Raw genomic sequence first — 21,088 nt, 5'->3', positions numbered from 1 at the left:
TCATAGACACTCCTGTTTGCAGGAAGTGCAGAAATCGACCTAGTTGAAATTTTTTCGTGGGCCTTCCTGGCCTCACCCACGCAACATATTTTTACCACATGTGGTGATAACGTTGTGCGGTCACCTCCTTCCTGGCTTTGACCAGGGTAGGTATGACCTCTTCCGGAATGCCTTTTCCCTTAGGATCCGGCGTTCAAACCGCCATGCCGTCAAACGCAGTCGCGGTAAGTCTTGGAACAGACAAGGTCCCTGCTGGAGCAGGTCCTTTCTTAAAGGCCGATGCCACGGTTCCTCTTGGAACAGACATGGTACTTGCTGAAAGCAAATCCCTTCTTAGCTCCCGAGGCCATTAGTCCTCTGTGAGCATCTCTTGAAGTTCCGGTTACCAAGTCCCTCTTGGCCAATCCGGAGCCACGAGTATAGTTCTTACTCCTCTATGTCTTATAATTCTCAATACCTTGGTTATGAGAAGCAGAGGAGGGAACACATACACCGACTGTTACACCCACGGTGTTACCAGGACGTCCACAGCTATCGCCTGAAGGTCTCGTGACCTGGCGCAATACCTGTCCCATTTTTTGTTCGGGCGGGACGCCATCATGTCCACCTTTGGTCTTTCCCAACGGTTCACAATCATGCGGAAAACTTCCCGATGAAGTTCCCACTCTCCCGGGTGGAGGTCGTGCCTGCTGAGGAAGTCTGCTTCCCAGTCGTCCACTCCCGGAATGAACACTGCTGACAGTGCTATCACATGATTTTCCGCCTAGCGAAAAATCCTTGCAGTTTTGCCACTGCCCTCCTGCTTCTTGTGCCGCCCTTTCTGTTTACGTGGGCGACTGCCGTGATGTTATCCCACTGGATCAATACCGGCTGACCTTGAAGCAGAGGTCTTGCTAAGCTTAGAGCATTATAAATTTGCTCTTAGCTCCAGTATATTTATGTGGAGAGAATTCTCCAGACTTGATCACACTCCTTGTGTGACTGCTCCCCAGCCTCTCAGGCTGGCCTCCGTGGTCACCAGCATCCAATCCTGAATGCCGAATCTGCGGCCCTCTAGAAGATGAGCACTCTGTAATCACCACAGGAGAGACACCCTTGTCCTTGGATATAGGGTTATCCGCTGATGCATCTGAAGATGCGATCCGGACCATTTGTCCAGCAGATCCCACTGAAGAGTTCTTGCGTGAAATCTGCCGAATGGAAGCGCTTCGTAATAAGCCACCATTTTTACCAGGACTCTTGTGCAATGATGCACTGACACTTTTCCTGGTTTTAGGAGGATCCCGATTAGCTCGGATAACTCCCTGGCTTTCTCCTCTGGGAGAAACACCTTTTCCTGGACTGTGTCCAGAATCATCCCTAGGACCAGCAGACGTGTCGTCGGAACAACTGCGGTTTTGGAATATTTAGAATCCACCCGTGCTGTCGTAGAACTACTTGAGATAGTGCTACTCCGACCTCCAACTGTTCTCTGGACCTTGTTCTTATCAGGAGGTCGTCCATTTTCTTTGAAGACGAATCCTCCTTTCGGTCATTACCTTGGTAAGGACCCGGGGTGCCTTGGACAATCCAACGGCATCGTCTTGAAACTGATAGTGACAGTTCTGTACCACGAACCTGAGGTACCCTTGGTGAGAAAAAGCAAATTTTGGGACATGGAGGTAAGCATCCCTGATGTCCCGGGACACCATATAGTCCCCTTGTTCTTTGCTATCACTGCTCTGAGTGACTCCATCTGGATTTGAACCCTTGCAAGTGTTCAAATTTTTCAGATTTAGAATAGGTCTCACCTAGCCTTCAGTACCACCATATAGTGTGGAGTAATACCCCTTTCCTTGTTATCGGAGGGGTAATTTTATTATCACCTGCTCGGAATACAGCTTGTGAATTGTTTTCAATACTGCCTCCCTGTCGGAGGGAGACATTGGTACAGCAGACTACAGGAACCTGCGAGGGGGGAAACCTCTCGACATTCCAATCTGTACCCCTTGGATACTACTTGTAGGATCCAGGGGTCCTGTACGGTCCCAGCGTCATGCTGAGAACTTGGTAGAAGCGGTGGAGGGCTTCTGTTCCTGGGAATGGGCTGCCTGCTGCAGTCTTCTTCCCTTTCCTCTATCCCTGGGCAGATATGACTCTTATAGGGACGAAAGGACTGAGGCTGAAAAGACGGTGTCTTTTTCTGCAGAGATGTGACTTAGGGTAAAAAACGGTGGATTTTCCAGCAGTTGCCCTGGCCACCAGGTCCCATGGACCGACCCCAAATAACTCCTCCCCTTTATACGGCAATACATCTTTGTGCCGTTTGGAATCTGCATCACCTGACCACTGTCGTGTCCATAAACATCTTCTTGCAGATATGGACATCGCATTTACTCTTGATGCCAGAGTGCAAATATCCCTCTGCGCATCTCGCATATATAGAAATGCATCCTTTAAATGCTCTATAGTCAATAAAATACTGCCCCTGTCAAAGGTATCAATATTTTTAGTCAGGGAATCCGACCAAGCCACCTCAGCTCTGCACATCCAGGCTGAGGCGATCGCTGGTCGCAGTATAACACCTATACATATCGCCAAATCAGTGCCCCCCCTCTCTGTTTTAACCCTGTTTCTGTAGTGCAGTGCAGGGGAGATCATGGGAGCCTTCCCACCAGCCTTTCTGTGAGGGAAAATGGCGCTGTGTGCTGAGGAGAATAGGCCCCGCCCCCTTTTCGGCGGGCTTCTTCTCCGGAGTTTTAGATATCTGGCAGGGGTTAAATACATCCATATAGCCTCAAGGGCTATATGTGATGTATTTTTCGCCATACAGGTATTATACATTGCTGCCCAGGGCGCCCCCCCCCAGCGCACTATTATTATTAAGTGGCTGTGCCGGACCCCTGCCTTTTTCTATATATATATATATATATATATATAGATATATATATATATATATATATATATATATATAGATATAGATAGATATAGATAGATATAGATAGATATAGATAGATATAGATAGATATAGATAGATAGATATAGATAGATATATATAGATAGATATATATATAGTTGCTGTGAACGGATCGGCACTCACCTAACAGATGGTAACATGCTCCGGTGCCATCTGAAAAATCATTTAAACCGACATTTCTGCTACATACAGCGGCACTCGGAGACTTGGTAAAGTGGCAAAAAGGTGCTTTTACTAAATCATGATGACAATTTGCATTCCAACGTTTCGGGGTGCGAACCACTCCTTTGTCAAGGTGAGCAAACAAGAAGTGTTCGCACCCCGAAACGTTGGAATGCAAATTGTCATCATGATTTAGTAAAAGCACCTTTTTGCCACTTTACCAAGTCTCCGAGTGCCGCTGTATGTAGCAGAAATGTCGGTATATATATATATATATATATATATATATACAGAAGTCATACCGGCACTCCCAGAGACGACAACGAGTTCCTTTGCTGCGGTGCCCTCCAAGTCAGCAATGTGACTAGCATAGGTAGTGAATGAACGGCGGCACTCAAGCAGACTTAGTCGTTATGAAGATAAAATTTCCTTTAATCGCCTACATGTTTCGGGGAAAATCACCCCGTCCTCAGAGCCCTGAGGACGGGGTGATTTTCCCCGAAACATGTAGGCGATTAAAGGAAATTTTATCTTCATAACGACTAAGTCTGCTTGAGTGCCGCCGTTCATTCACTACCTATATATATATATATATATATATATATATATATAATATACACACACACTGCGTCAAGCTGAGAGACAAGCAAAAAGATGTAGGTTGTTGTAGTCTGAGATATGGTCTGAGATATGGAACAGAAATAAACCAGATGGCACCATGTCCAAAATAGTAAAAATCTGCTTTAACTGTCACTACAACAACATACACCAGGCTTGGCCAACCTGTGGCTCTCCAGATGTTGTGAAACTACACATCCCAGCATGCCTTGCCACAGTTTAAGCATTCCCTAATAGCAAAAATGTGGCAAAGCATGATGGGACTTGTAGTTTTACAACAGCTGGAGAGCCACAGGTTGGCCAGGCCTGACATACACCATTAGAAACTGGTATTTCATAGCTGCTGAGCTCCTAGAGCAGTGCTTTTCAAATCCACTAACAATACATGTTTTCCACATCTCCCTGCTGTAGCACAGGTGTATTCATTACTGACTGACATTTGAAAAGCGCCACACATGGTTCTAATTATTTCAGTTGCGATTCTACAAGAAGAGCTGGAAAACATGCACTGTCAGTGTGTCCTGACGGCTGGATCTGAGAAGTACCAAACACCCAGCCATGCCATCAAGTCTTGTCATTCTCTGTAACACTGGTACAGATATGTCAAAACAGACAACTCATTGTAGCATTGCAAACCAAGCTCTCCATAAAACTGGATTTTACAACCAATGACTTAATGTAACAATGCATGTTCTAATCTTCACATCTTACTTCTCGTCTTTTGGTATCCGTGACGCCTCCAAAACTTCATGTTAATCTTTGGATGAGATTCAGTTTTTTCAATCACTGTTGCTTCAACTCGGACTAAATCCTTTCTGTAACGAATGCAGAGAACAGACTCTCATGCTACTTTGCAGACTATTAGACAGTAATTACTTTTTCTTATCAACTAATACTACAACGCTGCATCTGGAAAAACATTGAAAATAAGTCACATTTAGAGAGATTATATATCCATGCAGTAAGCCTGGCAAGTATGCTCACACACAATCAGGGCACACTGTACATTTGGGTCACTACCCATTTGAAGGACAATCCCTTCCTTTATTCAAGTAGTTAGCATGTCTAATAAAGTGTCTGTCAAAATGCTATTTATTGTTTTTTAAACCATCACCCTTATCCTCCTAAGCAGAAGTTTGGCAGGGAACCTCCCCATCCACCATCCAGCACCCTGGCGCAGACTCCAGGTATGGGTCACCTCTTCCAGCTTTCTCAATATTGATGGGATCCTCTTAGATTCTAATATGGCTGAGAGTTGTATAACATGGCGGGAGACTCGGAGGAAACTGGTTATGAACCAGGGGGGGCGACCAGGAGCGCGTCTGACTCCCCACTGCCGACATCAACGCTAGGGATTGCGGCCTCATACTACTCCTGGAGCCTATGATCCCTAAGGGCTAGCGCTGGTGCACCCGAGGTGGCAGCCGCGTCAGCGACTGTTTGGTAGTCTCCTCCTAAAACAATGCGGCTGTGTCCGTATTTCCCCTCTCAGCGGAACCTTCTTCCCCGTGCTCCGGCCACAGCCTGGTAACGTCTGCTGGACCTGCTAGTATATCTGACACAGACGCCCGTCGAAACAGCACTGTACTCGTAGGTAAGCGTTGCCGCGGCCCGGCGGAGAGTTGTTGGAGCGACTCTTTCTAAGGTACTTATAAGACGCTGTTCAGAAAGATCACTCCAAAAAATAGTAAGACTATAAAAATAAAATAAGAAAGCTTATGGCTGCTACATGCCTGCATATACTACATGCCCACAAGGGGCTCATTTGCTCTCGCTCAGCTGTCGGCTATGCCGGCGCCGGTATGCTGGCCGCCGGCATACCATACTACACCAATTTATAGATGTTCCTCAGTCACCGTAAAATTTAGCACCTGGCGTACTGCCCTGATGAGATTATCAATGGCCGGGCTATCAGTAACCTAGCTATCTGACTCCTGGCCCAATTACCTTCCTCTTGTTCCTCCTGAGACATAAGGTCTGGCATTGAATCGCCAGAATGCAACACAGCTGAAACCGGTAAATTATGAGACAAACAATTACTACTTTTAGAGATTGAACTATACATGGACTTTTGTAAACCCTGCAAAGTTCTTGACATATCCTGAGCCCACTCTGGCAGCTCAGATGGTATAAACCTAGAATCAGGCTTAGCCGCTTCACAAATCTTTTCGCGCAGTGGCCAATTCTGACTTTAACTCAGTCATCACACCTGCCATCATCACCCAAGGAGGGTTAGGGTAGAGGTCCATCTTTGGACCCGTATTTGCAAGAAACACTGTTCAAGTGGAAGTTCCATCAGGTAACACACACTTACAGACATCGCAAACAAACTGCTTCTTTGATTCTGCATTAGCTTTACTCATCGTGTACACAGACAGACAGGTATACAGTGAAACACAAGTCCCCACGATGCAGTAAAAATGTAACTAAACTGTGTAGAAGCCAGAAATGCACCGCACTTAAATTGCTACTAACACCCCTGCACCCTCCAGTGGCTGTGTGTTGTAGGACAGAGCAAATGATTGTAGAAAGAAACAGGAAGTCAAGTAAAATGGCGTCCAACCATGTGCTTTGTATAACTTTTTAAAGTAAAACATATATACAATAGACCCTTAATAGGTCAACACCTGTACCATGCAAAACACGGTTACAGACTTAATAGCCTGTAGTAACTGACAATACATTGCCATTCCCCCTTATATTAGGGGAACACTGGACTAGGGACCCCATTTCCTGTCCCCCATCATTTGCAGCTTCTGTACACATGCTACTTTTGACTAAAAAGCATAACATCCCCCCCTTTACCTCTCCGTCTCTGTGAGAGGCAATGCCGGGGACGGACGGCGGGCCGCTGCAGCAGAGGGAGCTGCCCATGGCCGTTAAGAGTAACAGTGTTGGGCGGGCTGCAGGGGAAGCTGTGGCAGTGAGAGCAGGGGTGACAGGCGGCCAGCGCGGGAGGTGACCGCGTGTGAGCCGGGACAAAGTGGGTGCCCAGAGACGGCAGCGTGGCTGTCCATTCCGGAGCACAGCAGGCACCCAGCGGCGGCAGCATGGCTGACCGCGGCCGGGCTGGAGGGGGACGCAGCAAATGAAAGTAAAACATGAACTCCCCACACATGGCGGAAACGGCAGCATGATCTGACCACCCCGCTACCCAGCTGAAGACATGTACAATGAATAACGGAGGGGCGGCAGTGTGAGCTGCCTGCCCGCTCCTTACCTGTGGAAATTGAAGGCTCTGGCGGGTTTCCTGATTAAGCGCTGTCCAGCCCCTGCAGCCTTAGGCTGAAATCAGCTACCGCTGATTAGGTCTACGGCAGGGCTCCTCTCCTGAGCACAGACAAGCCTATGCTGCACTCAGAAGCACCCCCAAGCCTGGACCCACGCTTCTCAATAAGCTAGGAAGGGGTTGGGAAATATCAAAAGAAAAAAAAAAGACTTCAAAAAGAAAAGTTAAGTCTGGAGATCCTTTCAAATGTGTTCCACCTGGTGAGGCACAAAAAAACACTGAGGTATCTTGGAAGTATGGAGGGTTACTAATGTCAATATTTAAATGTGTCTATCCCTGCTAACACCCCGTCCATATCTTAAGAGTACTCCAGTGACCCCTAGTGGATGAAAAATAAATTAACTTGTGTTTTTTTGACATTAGGTCTCTTTAACCTATACGGTTACAGATAACTTACAGAAACACATAATGAAGATCGTTTTATGCTGGAACAATGGTAGTATTATAAGAAAGCATTTATCAATGATCAACCTATGAGGGGAATTCAGTTAGCAGCGGTAATTTACCGTAGGCTAATCGATCCCCTGAGGCTATCCAATTATCCCCGAAGTGCAGCCTGCAACCAGCACTTAATGTGTATTTATATACATGATAAATTGCCTGTTATCGAGTTTGCGGCACCTGTCAACACATAGGTCCAGGAACTTATCCCGGATCCTATGCGTTAACGGCCGAAAACAGACAATTTAACGGGTGAGAAAGACGAGCTGTAAATTAATAGTCCCAGGCATTAAAGCCCGAGGCTACATCTCACTTACTTTGCTGGACAGAAAATAGGATTTTGGTACTTACCAGGTAAATCCTTTTCTTTGAATCCATAGGGGGCACTGGAGTACTCTTGGGATATGGACGGTTCCACAGAAACTAGGCACTGAATAAATTAAAATTTGAGACTACTCCTTCCCTTCATATCCCAGAGTACCTCAGTGTTTTTTTACTGAGCCGAACAGGAGCTATAGAGGTTGACAATGGAAAATTACATATAACAAAACAGACAACAATAAAGTTGACACATAACGTTACTGACAACTAACAGTTGACACCAAACCAGATAGAACTTGCTAATTTGAACCAGTCGGTGAGAGTGTGTTACCATAAGATTCTCTGAACCTACCACAAACCATGTATAACTGCTCTAGGTGGGCGTCCAGTGCTCCCTATGGATTCAAAGAAAAGGATTTACCTGGTAAGTACCAAAATCCTATTTTCTTTTTCATCCACTAGGGGTCACTGGAGTACTCTTGGGAAGTACCAAAGTTCCCCCCCCCCTGGGGCGGGAGAGCTGTTTGGCACCTGTAACACTAGGCAGCCAAAGCTAGATGCTGATGCCGCAAAAGTATCAAACTTGTAAAAGCGCACAAACGTGTGCACTGAAGACCATGTAGCCGCACAGTAAAGCTGTGTCGTAGAAGCTCCACGACCAGCTGCCCATGACGTTCCCACAGAACGTGTGGAATGAGCTGTTACTGATGTAGGCGGCTGTAACCTAGCATGAAGGTAAGCCTGACGTATGGTCAGTTTTATCCATCTGGATAAGGTCTGCTTAGAAGCTGGCCAACCCATCTTGGCCGCATCATAGAGGACAAACAATGTATCCGTCTTACGAACTGTAGACGTTCGGGATACATAAACGCGTAGTGCGCGTACCACATCCAAGGTTCCAGAATCTCCTGTTAACACAGGAACTACTATTGGTTGATTGATGTGAAAAGAGGACACTACTTTTGGTAGGGAGAAAACTTTTTTCCAAGTGTGAAACTTAATATCCACTTGTTGTAAGGGTTCGAAATAAAAAGACTGTAAGAAATCTAAAACCAGATTCAAGTCCCATGGCGCAGTAGGTGGAATGAATAGAGGCTGTACTCTGAGGACACCCTGCATAACGGTGTGAACCGACGGCAATAGAGCCAATCTTCTTTGAAAATAAATGGACAACGCAGATATCTGCACTTTTAGTGTGGATAAACGCAGACCTCCATCTAACCCCATCTGTAGAAATAACAAAAGACGGGATAACTTGAAAGATGATGATGTCGGAAACTTCCGAGCTTCACACCAACCTATATAGGCACGCCAAAATCTGTAATAATGAGCTGCCGTAACCGGCTTCCTAGCTCGTAACATGGTTGGTATAACCGATTCTGGAATGCCCTCTCTTCTTAAGAGGGCTGTCTCAACAGCCACCCCGTCAAACACAGCCGCGCTAAATCGGGGTAAAGGAACGGACCCTGTTGTAACAGGTCCGGACGTAGTGGGAGCGGCCAAGGATCGTCTGCGAGTAGACCGCGGAGATCAGAGAACCAAGCTCTCCGAGGCCAAAGAGGCGCCACTAGTATGACTGTGACGGACTCTTTTGATCCGTTTTAGCAACAGAGGGAGCAGCGGAAACGGTGGAAACAGATACACGAGACTGTATGGCCCCGTGATTGTGAGAGCATCCACCGCCACTGCCTTTGGATCTCTCGTTCTGGACACGTACTGGGGCGTTTGATGATTGTGGCGAGATGCCATCAGGTCCACTTGCGGGTAACCACACTTCTGGACCAGCATGTGAAACACTTCTGGATTTAATGCCCATTCTCCTGGATGAAAATCCCGACGGCTGAGATAATCCGCCTCCCAGTTGTCCACTCCCAGAATGAGTACTGCCGACAATATCACTTGGTGATACTCGGCCCAATTGAGGATTCGAGCTACTTCCCGCATTGCCATACGGCTTTTCGTTCCTCCTTGTTTGTTGATGTATGCGACCGCCGTCGCATTGTCTGACTGCACCTGAACAGCCTGAGCCTGCAGCATGTGCACTGCTTGTCGTAGAGCATTGTAAATTTCCCGGAGTTCAAGGACATTTATAGACAGCAATCTTTCGTGATCCGCCCAGAGACCCTGGAGCTGATAATTTTGAACTACAGCTCCCCAACCTCTAAGACTCGCGTCCGCCGTGAGACTTATCCAATTCCAGGCGCCGAACCGTTTCCCTGTGGTTAGATTCTGTACTTTGAGCCACCAGAGTAGAGACACTCTGGCCCTTGGAGACAACCTCACCCTGCGGTGAATCTGCAGATGTGAGCCCGACCACTGTGCGAGCACATCCAGTTGAAAAGGACGCGAGTGAGGTCGTCTGAACTGAAGCGATTCGAAAGCCGCCACCATTGTGCCTAATAGGCGAATGCACAAATGAACCGAGACTGTGCGTGGCTTGAGCACTAATTGTACCAGATGACGAATGACCTGTACTTTCTGTTCGGGTAGGTAAATTCTTTGATTTACTGTGTCGAGAATCATACCTAGGAATTGAAGTCGTTGAGACAGAATCATTCAGGAATTCGCGTAGACAATGGTAGGAAATCAGATTCCCCCCCCCCCCACTTGATCTGCGATCTATTCTCGTTTGGAATCCAACTCCGCCTGTTAGGAACGTAGCCAAAGTGGACGTTGTGCGCCACTAGCAAAGCTGAAAACGCAAGAACCAACTGCCAACGTCCACAGAAGCTGTAGGCAGCAAGAAGTGTAAGGTGGTCTTTGTTTATGGCAAACCTGAACTGTAGTGCCCTGCCACTACAGCCTTGTTACCTCAAACCCTTACCAAAGCAGGGCGAAGCAACAGCCCTACTGCTGTGTAGGGTACACTCCGATAGGTAAACGCCCAATAATTGCAATTGTCTCTCATTGGAAATTGTTCAGCCTTCGCTGAGAACCTGACGTACTGGCCTGGTGCTATGAGGGCTGGCGGCGAATCGACCGCAACAATCTAGCTGAAACAGTAAATTTTTCCTCTCAGGCAGTACATGCGCCCGCATTCCCCCCAAAGAGGACCGGTAAGGGTCTGTCTGTGCAGTCGTATTTGTCCGACACACTGTGTGACCGACTTTGCAGCGAAGCTGCTTGTTTGACTATGCATTAGACTTAGTGATCATGTACCCCGACCAGTAAGTACACCACGGAAGTAACGTATGTATAAACCTGCATTACCGTGCATGTGGTTACCAGCAATAGTGAATCTTCCTGTAGAGTCATGCTGTACAAAAACAATTAATAAATTAAATTCCTAACAACACCCCGCTCCTCCAGAGGTTGAGTGTTGTAGGGCAGCAACCTCCGGGAAAGAACCAGGAAGTAACGTTAAAAATGGTGTCCTACCATGTTTTTTTTTTGTTTGTTTTTTTAAACCACCTGTTAAACCAGGATCTGAACCAGTGTCCATGCAATCACAATGTTCACTGTGGGCGGGAAGCCTAACCACTTGGCTATAGAGCCACCTGTAAAAACAATAAGCAAAGCTGCTACAGGTGAGGCCTGAACTCACAATGTTTGCAGTGCTCAACAGATACTGTTTAATAAGCACAGTGTGCTGACCAATTGTGCCACTATAGTCTTGCTTATTGCAAAATAGATTTTAATGTCAGTATATATATATATATATATATATATATACACACACACACACACACACACACACACACACACAACAATGTATATTCACACATACTCAGACCTTTATAAATATATATATATTTATTTATTTCATATATGCATACATACACACATATATATTATATACCCATATACATATATCCAGATATATCCTGATTCAGAGGTATAATAATTCTTAGAAGTCTGAAACTAAATGTGACCTCTCACAGGCTTAAAAACCTGATATGTCTGCTGCTTAACCGCAGCTTAGTTAATGGGCCCTCTCTAGTGGCCGGCGCCGGGAGCGGGCTCTGGGGAGCTTTCATGACTGTAAAACCTATGGTAGGTTTAGATTGATAGTGTAAGCCCAAACTGAGCTAACCAGAATGTATCTTTTTAACAGTTTAAACTAGCATGCAATCTAGTTGGATCACCAGTTTCCTCCCAGATGGCAAAACAATTTGCAACACTGCTTAGCTTCCAAGATCAGATGAGATTGGGCGTATCCAGTATGGTGTGGCTAAGTGAATTAAGCAAAGCTGCTGCAGGTGAGACCTGAACTCACAATGCTTGCAGTGCTCCACATATACTGTTTTATAAGCACCATGTGCTGACCAATTGTATAACACATCTTACTTTACAACAGTGAACAAAGCCAGTATTTGGCTAACCACAGCCATGATTCAGATTTGCAGTCTTTAGGATAATATCATTATAAACAGTTATGATATAAATAATAGTAAGAGAAGTGAGTGTAGATCCATGTAATACACTCTTACAGACATTGCAGTGAAACTGCTTTTTAGACTTTCCTGGTGTCTTACTCATTACCCATATTAACACTTATTTTCATATTTACTTTCATCCCTATTGTGTGTTTTGTTTCAATGTAATTCATTTCCTACCTTCACTTTTCACTACTTTACCTCTCACTACTTTATCTCCCCCTTCATTACCTCTCACTAATTTACCCCTGCTGTTTTCAGCAGCCTCTCTCACTAACCTATTTTCACTTTTTCACTATATATTTTTTCACTTTTGTGTTGCTGATATAGATAAGTGAATACACAAAATGGAAGCTGGATGTCAGTTTGTCTATTGCTTAAAAGAAACTGTTGCTTTAAATGTGATTCTTATATGTTTGCAGAAACTTTGATTTTAGTAGCAATTAAGGAAGTTAGTCTAGCTTTACAGTATTTCATAGACTGTGGTTAGCTAGTATCCTATAGAAAAGGGAAGTCGAAAGTATGTTGAAGATAAAAGTATATTTTTAATGTAACAGTCATAATCACAAGATGCTGAGCTAATTAATTGGAAATCCCCCATAAGGGGAGTTTATAAATTATAATATATTCTGATATTTGAAATGTAATTGGTCTATGTATATGATTGGCTTGTTAATTTGATTAGATCATGTAATGCTATGATGAAAGTATATAAGATGAAATCAACGTGTCAATGTGCAGTTCATGATATTCTTTTATCGTGAGCCCTGTGAACTTCACAATGCAATAAATCTACCAAAGAGACTTCATTGTTCTTCAATTATTTTACATGACCATATCATTTTGGAGGTCCCACCGAGATCAACCCAACATTGACACACGAAGAAGGAAGGTGGGCTGTAGCCGGGACACCTGGATCAACTGTGGCCATAGGTAAGAGCTGTTATCTTACTTCTGCTGCATGTGTCCCTGCCTCGGTCTGCTGACTTTGTGTGTTATTGTTGGCTTGTAACTCCTTGAAGTCTTTTTGGAGATTGTGAGTATGGAACCAAAATGATTTTAACTGCATTTTATTACCAGATGCAGTGATTAGTATAGAGTGTTAAGATTGTAATTTCTGTCATTATCATATTTAATGATTTTATGGGATCTTTTGCCTGCCATATCTTGCTAAATTAAGCGTGAAGTCTGTGAGTGATTATGAGTGTGATTGGCCGAGGCTTTACGCCGGCAGATTCTGGACAGGGCCCAGGTAGGAGAGAGGCTCCGGTTAAACTCTCCTATGCTGGATAGTATCAGGGATACTCACCCACTGTGAAAAGCACCTTGTACACTATAAGGCCAAGCTTAGCAGAGTGTGGAACACGTGTGCCTGTTCAGAGCCGTGGCACCTGACGAGGTGGTGAGGTTTCCTAAGTGGAGTAATATCTCTCTAAACAAGGGGAGCGTCCCTGTTTACCATTGTATTGGACATTGAGGCTGGACTGTAAAATAAAGATTAGCCATTACAATGGGTCAAGAGATGTCCACACCGAAGGGCTCTTCTATGTTAGAGATCCCGCACGGCAGTCCAGCGAGTGTAATGTATCAGAGACATGGGAGTGTGGCTGTGAAATTTCTCAGGAGATGGCATGCAAAATACCTTGATAGATCATTCATAGGAACCTTTAGCATAGACAAGTGGATAGAATTAAGTAAATTAAGGGAAAAAGGCTGAAGAATGGAAGGTATATACATTATGGCTAGAAACATCTCGTTATATTCCCCCTTCTGCCTATTTAGCACAGATATCATTGAGAGAAATGAAGACAATGAATGTGTTCCACTTAAAAAGGGAAAGGAAAAAAAAAAAAAGGGTGCAAATTATGCCAACATACACCCAGATAACATGACTGCAACTGGAATTACATGAAGTAAGGTAGCACAGCAACAAACACTTTTACGTGCTCCACTAAGAGTAGTAACTACTGATGAGGGCAAGTTATGGTCAATCCATGTGCCCTGGACCCTAGAAAAATGTAACCATTATAGGAGAAAGCCAAAGTAAGTTAATCAAGCTAGTACGGCTGTATAAGACACATTCATTTACACATAGTAATATGGTACAATTGTTTACTGGTTTATTAACAACTGAAGAATAAAAGGCACTCACTAAAGAAGAAGGGTGAGAAAACATCCATTTCAAACACACAGGATACAAATAGAGTAAGAAAAGATGTTTCTCAGAGACCTACAGAGAAAACATACCAGAGATTATTGGGTAAGGTTCAAACCAGAAGTACAAAATTATGGACAAATAAAAGAGATATTTGATCACAAGAAACCTTTTACAATGTTGACCATTGCTTTTGTTGAGGGTCTTAGATCGCATATCAAAAATTGGTTGACCATTAATGATCTACTGTGGCGCACACAAGTCCCAGAGGATTTGACAACCTTAGCAGTACACCATGAAGATAACTTGGTGTTCAATAAAGTTAGAAACAAGTTAAAGTTGCTGAAGTCACTGGTAATATGGCTGGGTGGGCAACAGAAAGGTACCACCCCTAGACATAGACCGTTTCAGCGTGAAACAGGCAGGTGTCCAGTCTGATCAACTGGATACTTGCGCTGTCGAGCTGAAATTGTTTGTTAATTCTGTAGAAACCAACTGCAGATAATACGTTGTTAATTTGACCTGCAGACCGTGCTGGGCAGGACAGTTCCAGAGAAGAATAAAATATATTAGTTTTTAATTAAGGCATATAATGTAATTTCACCTCATATTGTATAGCAAACCATGCTAACAGAAATCCCTGCAAAGCAAAATAATAATAATAGCAGCTCTACTAACTTGTCAGAAAACTCGGCATGACACTGTGGCACGCTTACCAGAATGGGAACTGGTCCTCATTATTTCTACCACCATTACCCTGGTCAAATGTAATATTTTGAAGTCTGCTACTTTACAAATGGTTAATGAAACTGATGGGTTTCAGAGAGAGGAATGGGGGGAGGAAAGTGTAACCCCTCGTGCTTGCTTAACATACCCTGACTAAGCTGATAATAACTGCCAAGGTAGCAGCACGAAAATAAATTGTAATAAAAATGTTTACATGTTTACTAAAGATATATGTATACTAAATGAACAAACATTAATCAAAATGCAAAAAGCTTGTTATTTACAGGAAAGGACTAAAGAGGGAAAATGCAATGAAGGCTTGTGGCACAGCTCTGAAGGTAAAACTGTTGCCCCAAAATCACTCTTGCCAGCATTGGCACAGATGTCCCATGGACTGACCCATGCAGGTAAGATGGCCATAATTAGTCTGATTCAGACTTACTGGGATGCACCTTGTTTTGCATCAGTTGCAACCAAATACTGTGCTTCTTGCATCATCTTGCAGAGGAATGCTGGAAGAACAGTTAAGACTATACCTTCACATCTTCCCCAGACAACTGGTCCTTTCCAAGTTAAACAAACTTATGTCATTCAGCTTCCAAAGGTTAGGATGTTTTAGCATATATTGGTTTGTGTAGACAGGTTCAGTGGCTAGGTAGAGCATCAAGTCCAGCACAGAAATTGGTACAGGAATTTATAGGTATACCATATGTGATATGGTATAGCATATGTGATATCATCTAACCAAGGCATACATTTTATGGGACTAGTGTTTAAAAAGATGTGCCAACCAGCAGCAAAATTGAACATTGCAACGGGACTATTAAAAATAAGCTGGCCAAAATATGTAAAGAAACCAGCTTGCAGTGGCCAGAAGCTTTGCCATTAGTGTTGCACTCGATCAGAACAACACCAAGGGGGGAGTTGAACATTTCTCCGTATGAAATACTGTTTGGAAAATTGCCCAATGTTGCTATTGCACCCGCATATGAACTCAGTAAAACAAATGATTTAACTGTGAACTATCTTATTTCATTAAGCAACCAGCTAAAGAAGATCCAAGCTACTGTGACCAGCACACAACCAATCCCTGTGGAAGGTGCTTGTCATAATCTACATCCTGGTGATGAGGTGATGGTCAGAAATTTCCTGAGATCGGGCTCGCTGACAGACCGGTGGGAAGGACCTTACCAAGTCTTGTTGACAACCCCAACTGCTGTTAAGATAAAGGAGAAGACTTCGTGGATCCACTCCACCCACTGCAGAAAAGTCACGCCTCCTGAGAAAGCACATGTGGAAGATATTCTCCAAGACTCCTCTGCACTTCACCAGTAAAACCAGCAAGTGAGTGGTTCGGGCATAATAATCCCTTGAGCCACTTGCCAACGCAGTATCTCTGTGGAGGGTACATAACTCCTAGAAGAGTACTGTGAAGATCAAAGGACAACAAAGACAATGCTAAACAGGATGATGCTGATAGGCCAAAGGCCAGACCGTGGACTATGGGGGTGCATTCTCTCATGGGCATGTCTGATTACAATCATACTCATTGTGCTTGAGTGTTGTATATACATTCCAGGGTCTGTTAACAATGTGACCAGTCAAACAGGTAATGTAACATCTTACAATGAAGCGTTATTCAAGACACGTGTGTGTAGGGCCTTACAAAAGAATAATTATGGAGGAGAATTTACAGGTAATTCCATGATAGCAATGCACAGTAAAATTGCAAAGGCTCTCAACACAAGCAAATGTTGGATTTGTACCCACCTACCCATCAGTGTAGATGCAGGTATACCCCTCCTGGCTCATTACATAAGCACAGCTGACATGATAGACAGAGATTGGTCCTGCCATAAGCGAAAGAATGGTAGTCGCAGTTGTGCCAATAAGACACCTAAAGTACAGAATATAGTAGACTTCCCATATTTGGATGTCTTAGACGCAGGCTTGCTGTATGCGCCCGCTCTGCAGGTATCTGCAGCCAAAGGGAAACCTGAATTCTGCTTAAGTGTTAATGAAAAGTCCCACCCATATGTGTACAAGGAAAAAATATTACAGGTAAAAAGCCCAAACCTAGGGTACACTAACTATACTGGAGCCACATTTGTGGTAAAGATGTCCGGTAGATGCTCCCTCAAGAATCTCAAAACCTGTTGGCATTCCATAGATGCAAATGGGCATTAACACCTAACGATACTTTATACCAACTACAGAGAAAGGTGTACACTTGATAACAGCACATGTGGAGATGCCAATGGTAATAACACAGGGTACTTTATGATATACATAAGGCTCATTTATACCAAAACTTTTGGGATGCCTCTGCCTAAGGGTATGTATTGGGTTTGTGGAAAAATAAGAATTTACTTACCGATAATTCTATTTCTCATAGTCCGTAGTGGATGCTGGGACTCCGTCAGGACCATGGGGATTAGCGGGCTCCGCAGGAGACAGGGCACATCTAAATAAAGCTTTTAGGATCACATGGTGCGTACTGGCTCCTCCCCCTATGACCCTCCTCCAAGCCTCAGTTAGGTACTGTGCCCGGACGAGCGTACACAATAAGGAAGGATCTTGAATCCCGGGTAAGACTCATACCAGCCACACCAATCACACCGTACAACTTGTGATCTGAACCCAGTTAACAGTATGATAACAAAAAACGAAGTAGCCTCTGAAAAGATGGCTCACAACAATAGTAATAACCCGATCTTTGTAACAATAACTATGTACAAGTATTGCAGACAATCCGCACTTGGGATGGGCGCCCAGCATCCACTACGGACTATGAGAAATAGAATTATCGGTAAGTAAATTCTTATTTTCTCTAACGTCCTAGTGGATGCTGGGACTCCGTCAGGACCATGGGGATTATACCAAAGCTCCCAAACGGGCGGGAGAGTGCGGATGACTCTGCAGCACCGAATGAGAGAACTCCAGGTCCTCCTTAGCCAGAGTATCAAATTTGTAAAATTTTACAAACGTGTTCTCCCCTGACCACGTAGCTGCTCGGCAAAGTTGTAATGCCGAGACCCCTCGGGCAGCCGCCCAAGATGAGCCCACTTTCCTTGTGGAGTGGGCCTTTACAGATTTAGGCTGTGGCAGGCCTGCCACAGAATGTGCAAGTTGGATTGTGCTACAGATCCAACGTGCAATCGTCTGTTTAGACGCAGGAGCACCCATCTTGTTGGGTGCATACAATATAAACGAGTCAGATTTTCTGACTCCAGCTGTCCTTGAAATATATATTTTTAATGCTCTGACAACGTCCAGTAACTTGGAGTCCTCCAAGTCGCTAGTAGCCGCAGGCACCACAATAGGCTGGTTCAAGTGAAAAGCCGAAACCACCTTAGGGAGAAAATGAGGACGTGTCCGCAGTTCTGCCCTGTCCGAATGGAAAATCAGATATGGGCTTTTGTATGATAAAGCCGCCAACTCTGAAACTCTCCTGGCTGAAGCCAGGGCCAATAGCATGGTTACCTTCCATGTAAGGTATTTTAAATCTACCGATTTTAGAGGCTCAAACCAATGAGATTTGAGAAAATTCAAAACTACGTTCAAATCCCACGGTGCCACTGGAGGCACTATTGGGGGTTGTATATGTAGTACACCTTTGACAAAAGTTTGTACTTCAGGCACTGATGCCAATTCCTTCTGGAAGAAGATTGATAAGGCCGAAATTTGAACTTTAATGGACCCCAACTTTAGGCCCATAGACAATCCTGCTTGCAGGAAATGTAAGAATCGACCCAATTGAAATTCTTCCGTTGGAGCCTTCTTGGCCTCACACCACGCAACATATTTTCGCCAAATGCGGTGATAATGTTGTACAGTCACTTCCTTTCTAGCCTTAATCAAGGTAGGAATAAGTTCCTCTGGAATGCCCTTTTCTTTTAGAATCCGGCGTTCAACCGCCATGCCGTCAAACGCAGACGCGGTAAGTCTTGGAACATACAAGGTCCCTGCTGAAGCAGATCCCTTCTTAGAGGTAGAGGCCACGGATCCTCCGTGAGTATCTCTTGAAGTTCCGGATACCAAGTTCTTCTTGGCCAGTCCGGAGCCACCAGTATTGTTCTTACTCCTCTTTTCCGTATAATTCTCAGTACCTTTGGTATGAGAGGCAGAGGAGGGAACACATACACTGACTGGTACACCCACGGTGTTACCAGAGCGTCCACAGCTATTGCCTGAGGGTCTCTTGACCTGGCGCAATATCTGTCCAATTTTTTGTTGAGGCGAGACGCCATCATGTCCACCTTTGGTCTTTCCCAACGGTTCACAATCATGTGGAAGACTTCTGGATGAAGTCCCCACTCTCCCGGGTGAAGGTCGTGTCTGCTGAGGAAGTCTGCTTCCCAGTTGTCCACTCCCGGGATGAACACTGCTGACAGTGCTATGACATGATTCTCCGCCCAGCGCAGAATCCTTGCAGCTTCTGTCATTGCTCTTCTGCTTCTCGTGCCGCCTTGTCGGTTTACGTGGGCGACTGCCGTGATGTTGTCCGACTGGATCAACACCGGCTGACCCTGAAGCAGCGATTTTGCCAGGCTTAGAGCATTGTAGATCGCTCTTAGCTCCAGTATATTTATGTGAAGGGACGTCTCCAGGTTTGACCACACGCCCTGGAAGTTTCTTCCCTGTGTGACTGCTCCCCAGCCTCGTAGGCTGGCATCCGTAGTCACCAGGACCCAGTCCTGTATGCCGAATCTGCGGCCCTCTAACAGATGGGCACTCTGCAACCACCACAGGAGAGACAACCTTGTTCTTGGTGACAGTGTTATCCGCTGATGCATGTGCAGATGCGATCCGGACCATTTGTCCAGCAGATCCCACTGAAATGTCCGTGCATGGAATCTGCCGAATGGAATCGCTTCGTAAGAAGCCACCATCTTTCCCAGGACTCTTGTGCATTGATGTACTGACACAGTTCCTGGTTTTAGGAGGTTCCTGACAAGTTCGGATAACTCCCTTGCTTTCTCCTCCGGGAGAAACACCTTTTTCTGAACCGTGTCCAGAATCATTCCCAGGAACAGCAGACGAGTTGTCGGGGTCAATTGAGATTTTGGAAGATTCAGAATCCACCCGTGTTGCTGAAGCACTACCTGGGTTAGTGCTACACCGACTTCCAGCTGTTCTCTGGACTTTGCCCTTATCAGGAGATCGTCCAAGTAAGGGATAATTAATACGCCTTTTCTTCGTAGAAGAACCATCATTTCGGTCATTACCTTGGTAAAGACCCGAGGGGCCGTGGACAAACCAAACGGCAGCGTTTGAAACTGATAATGACAGTCTTGTATCACGAACCTGAGATACCCTTGGTGTGAGGGGTAAATTGGGACATGCAGATAAGCATCTTTTATGTCCAGGGACACCATGAAGTCCCCTTCTTCCAGATTCGCTATCACTGCTCTGAGTGACTCCATCTTGAACTTGAATTTCTGTATGTACAGGTTCAAGGATTTCAGGTTTAGAATAGGTCTTACCGAACCGTCCGGCTTCGGTACCACAAATAGTGTGGAATAATACCCCTTTCCCTGTTGTAGGAGGGGTACCTTGACTATCACCTGCTGAGAATACAGCTTGTGAATGGCTTCCAAAACAGACGTCCTTTCTGAGGGAGACGTTGGTAAAGCAGACTTTAGGAACCGGCGAGGGGGAGACCTTTCGAACTCCAACATGTAACCCTGAGATATTATCTGCAGGATCCATGGGTCCACTTGTGAGCGAGCCCACTGATTGCTGAAAATCTTGAGTCGACCCCCCACCGCTCCTGAGTCCGCTTGTAAAGCCCCAGCGTCATGCTGATGGCTTTGTAGAACCCGGGGCGGGCTTCTGGTCCTGGGCAGGGGCTGCTTGCTGCCCTCTCTTACCCTTTCCTCTGCCTCGCGGCAGATAAGACTGTCCTTTTGGTCGCTTGTTTTTATAGGAGCGAAAGGACTGCGGCTGAAAAGACGGTGTCTTTTTCTGTTGGGAGGGGGTCTGAGGTAAAAAAGTGGATTTGCCGGCAGTTGCCGTGGCCACCAGGTCCGAAAGACCGACCC

General features: G+C 45.1%; 1 protein-coding gene and 1 long non-coding RNA gene across 2 annotated transcripts in view; one reads left to right on the top strand and one right to left on the bottom strand.

Moving 5' to 3' along the window:
* Positions 1 to 17,434, top strand: part of LOC134968840 (uncharacterized) — an 87,629-nt gene extending 70,195 nt beyond the window's left edge. The window contains exon 3 of the long non-coding RNA XR_010189344.1: positions 16,085 to 17,434. This is a non-coding gene — a long non-coding RNA (uncharacterized LOC134968840). The remainder of the gene's footprint in view (positions 1 to 16,084) is intronic.
* Positions 1 to 21,088, bottom strand: part of MRPL21 (mitochondrial ribosomal protein L21) — an 88,747-nt gene that overhangs the window by 10,739 nt on the left and 56,920 nt on the right. The window contains exon 6 of the mRNA XM_063944352.1: positions 4,448 to 4,551. Within this exon, the coding sequence (XP_063800422.1) occupies positions 4,448 to 4,551 (104 nt within the window). The remainder of the gene's footprint in view (positions 1 to 4,447; positions 4,552 to 21,088) is intronic.

This window comes from Pseudophryne corroboree, chromosome 11 (assembly GCF_028390025.1).
Source record: "Pseudophryne corroboree isolate aPseCor3 chromosome 11, aPseCor3.hap2, whole genome shotgun sequence".
Taxonomy (NCBI): domain Eukaryota; kingdom Metazoa; phylum Chordata; class Amphibia; order Anura; family Myobatrachidae; genus Pseudophryne; species Pseudophryne corroboree.
This window is presented reverse-complemented; position numbering and strand designations above follow the sequence as displayed.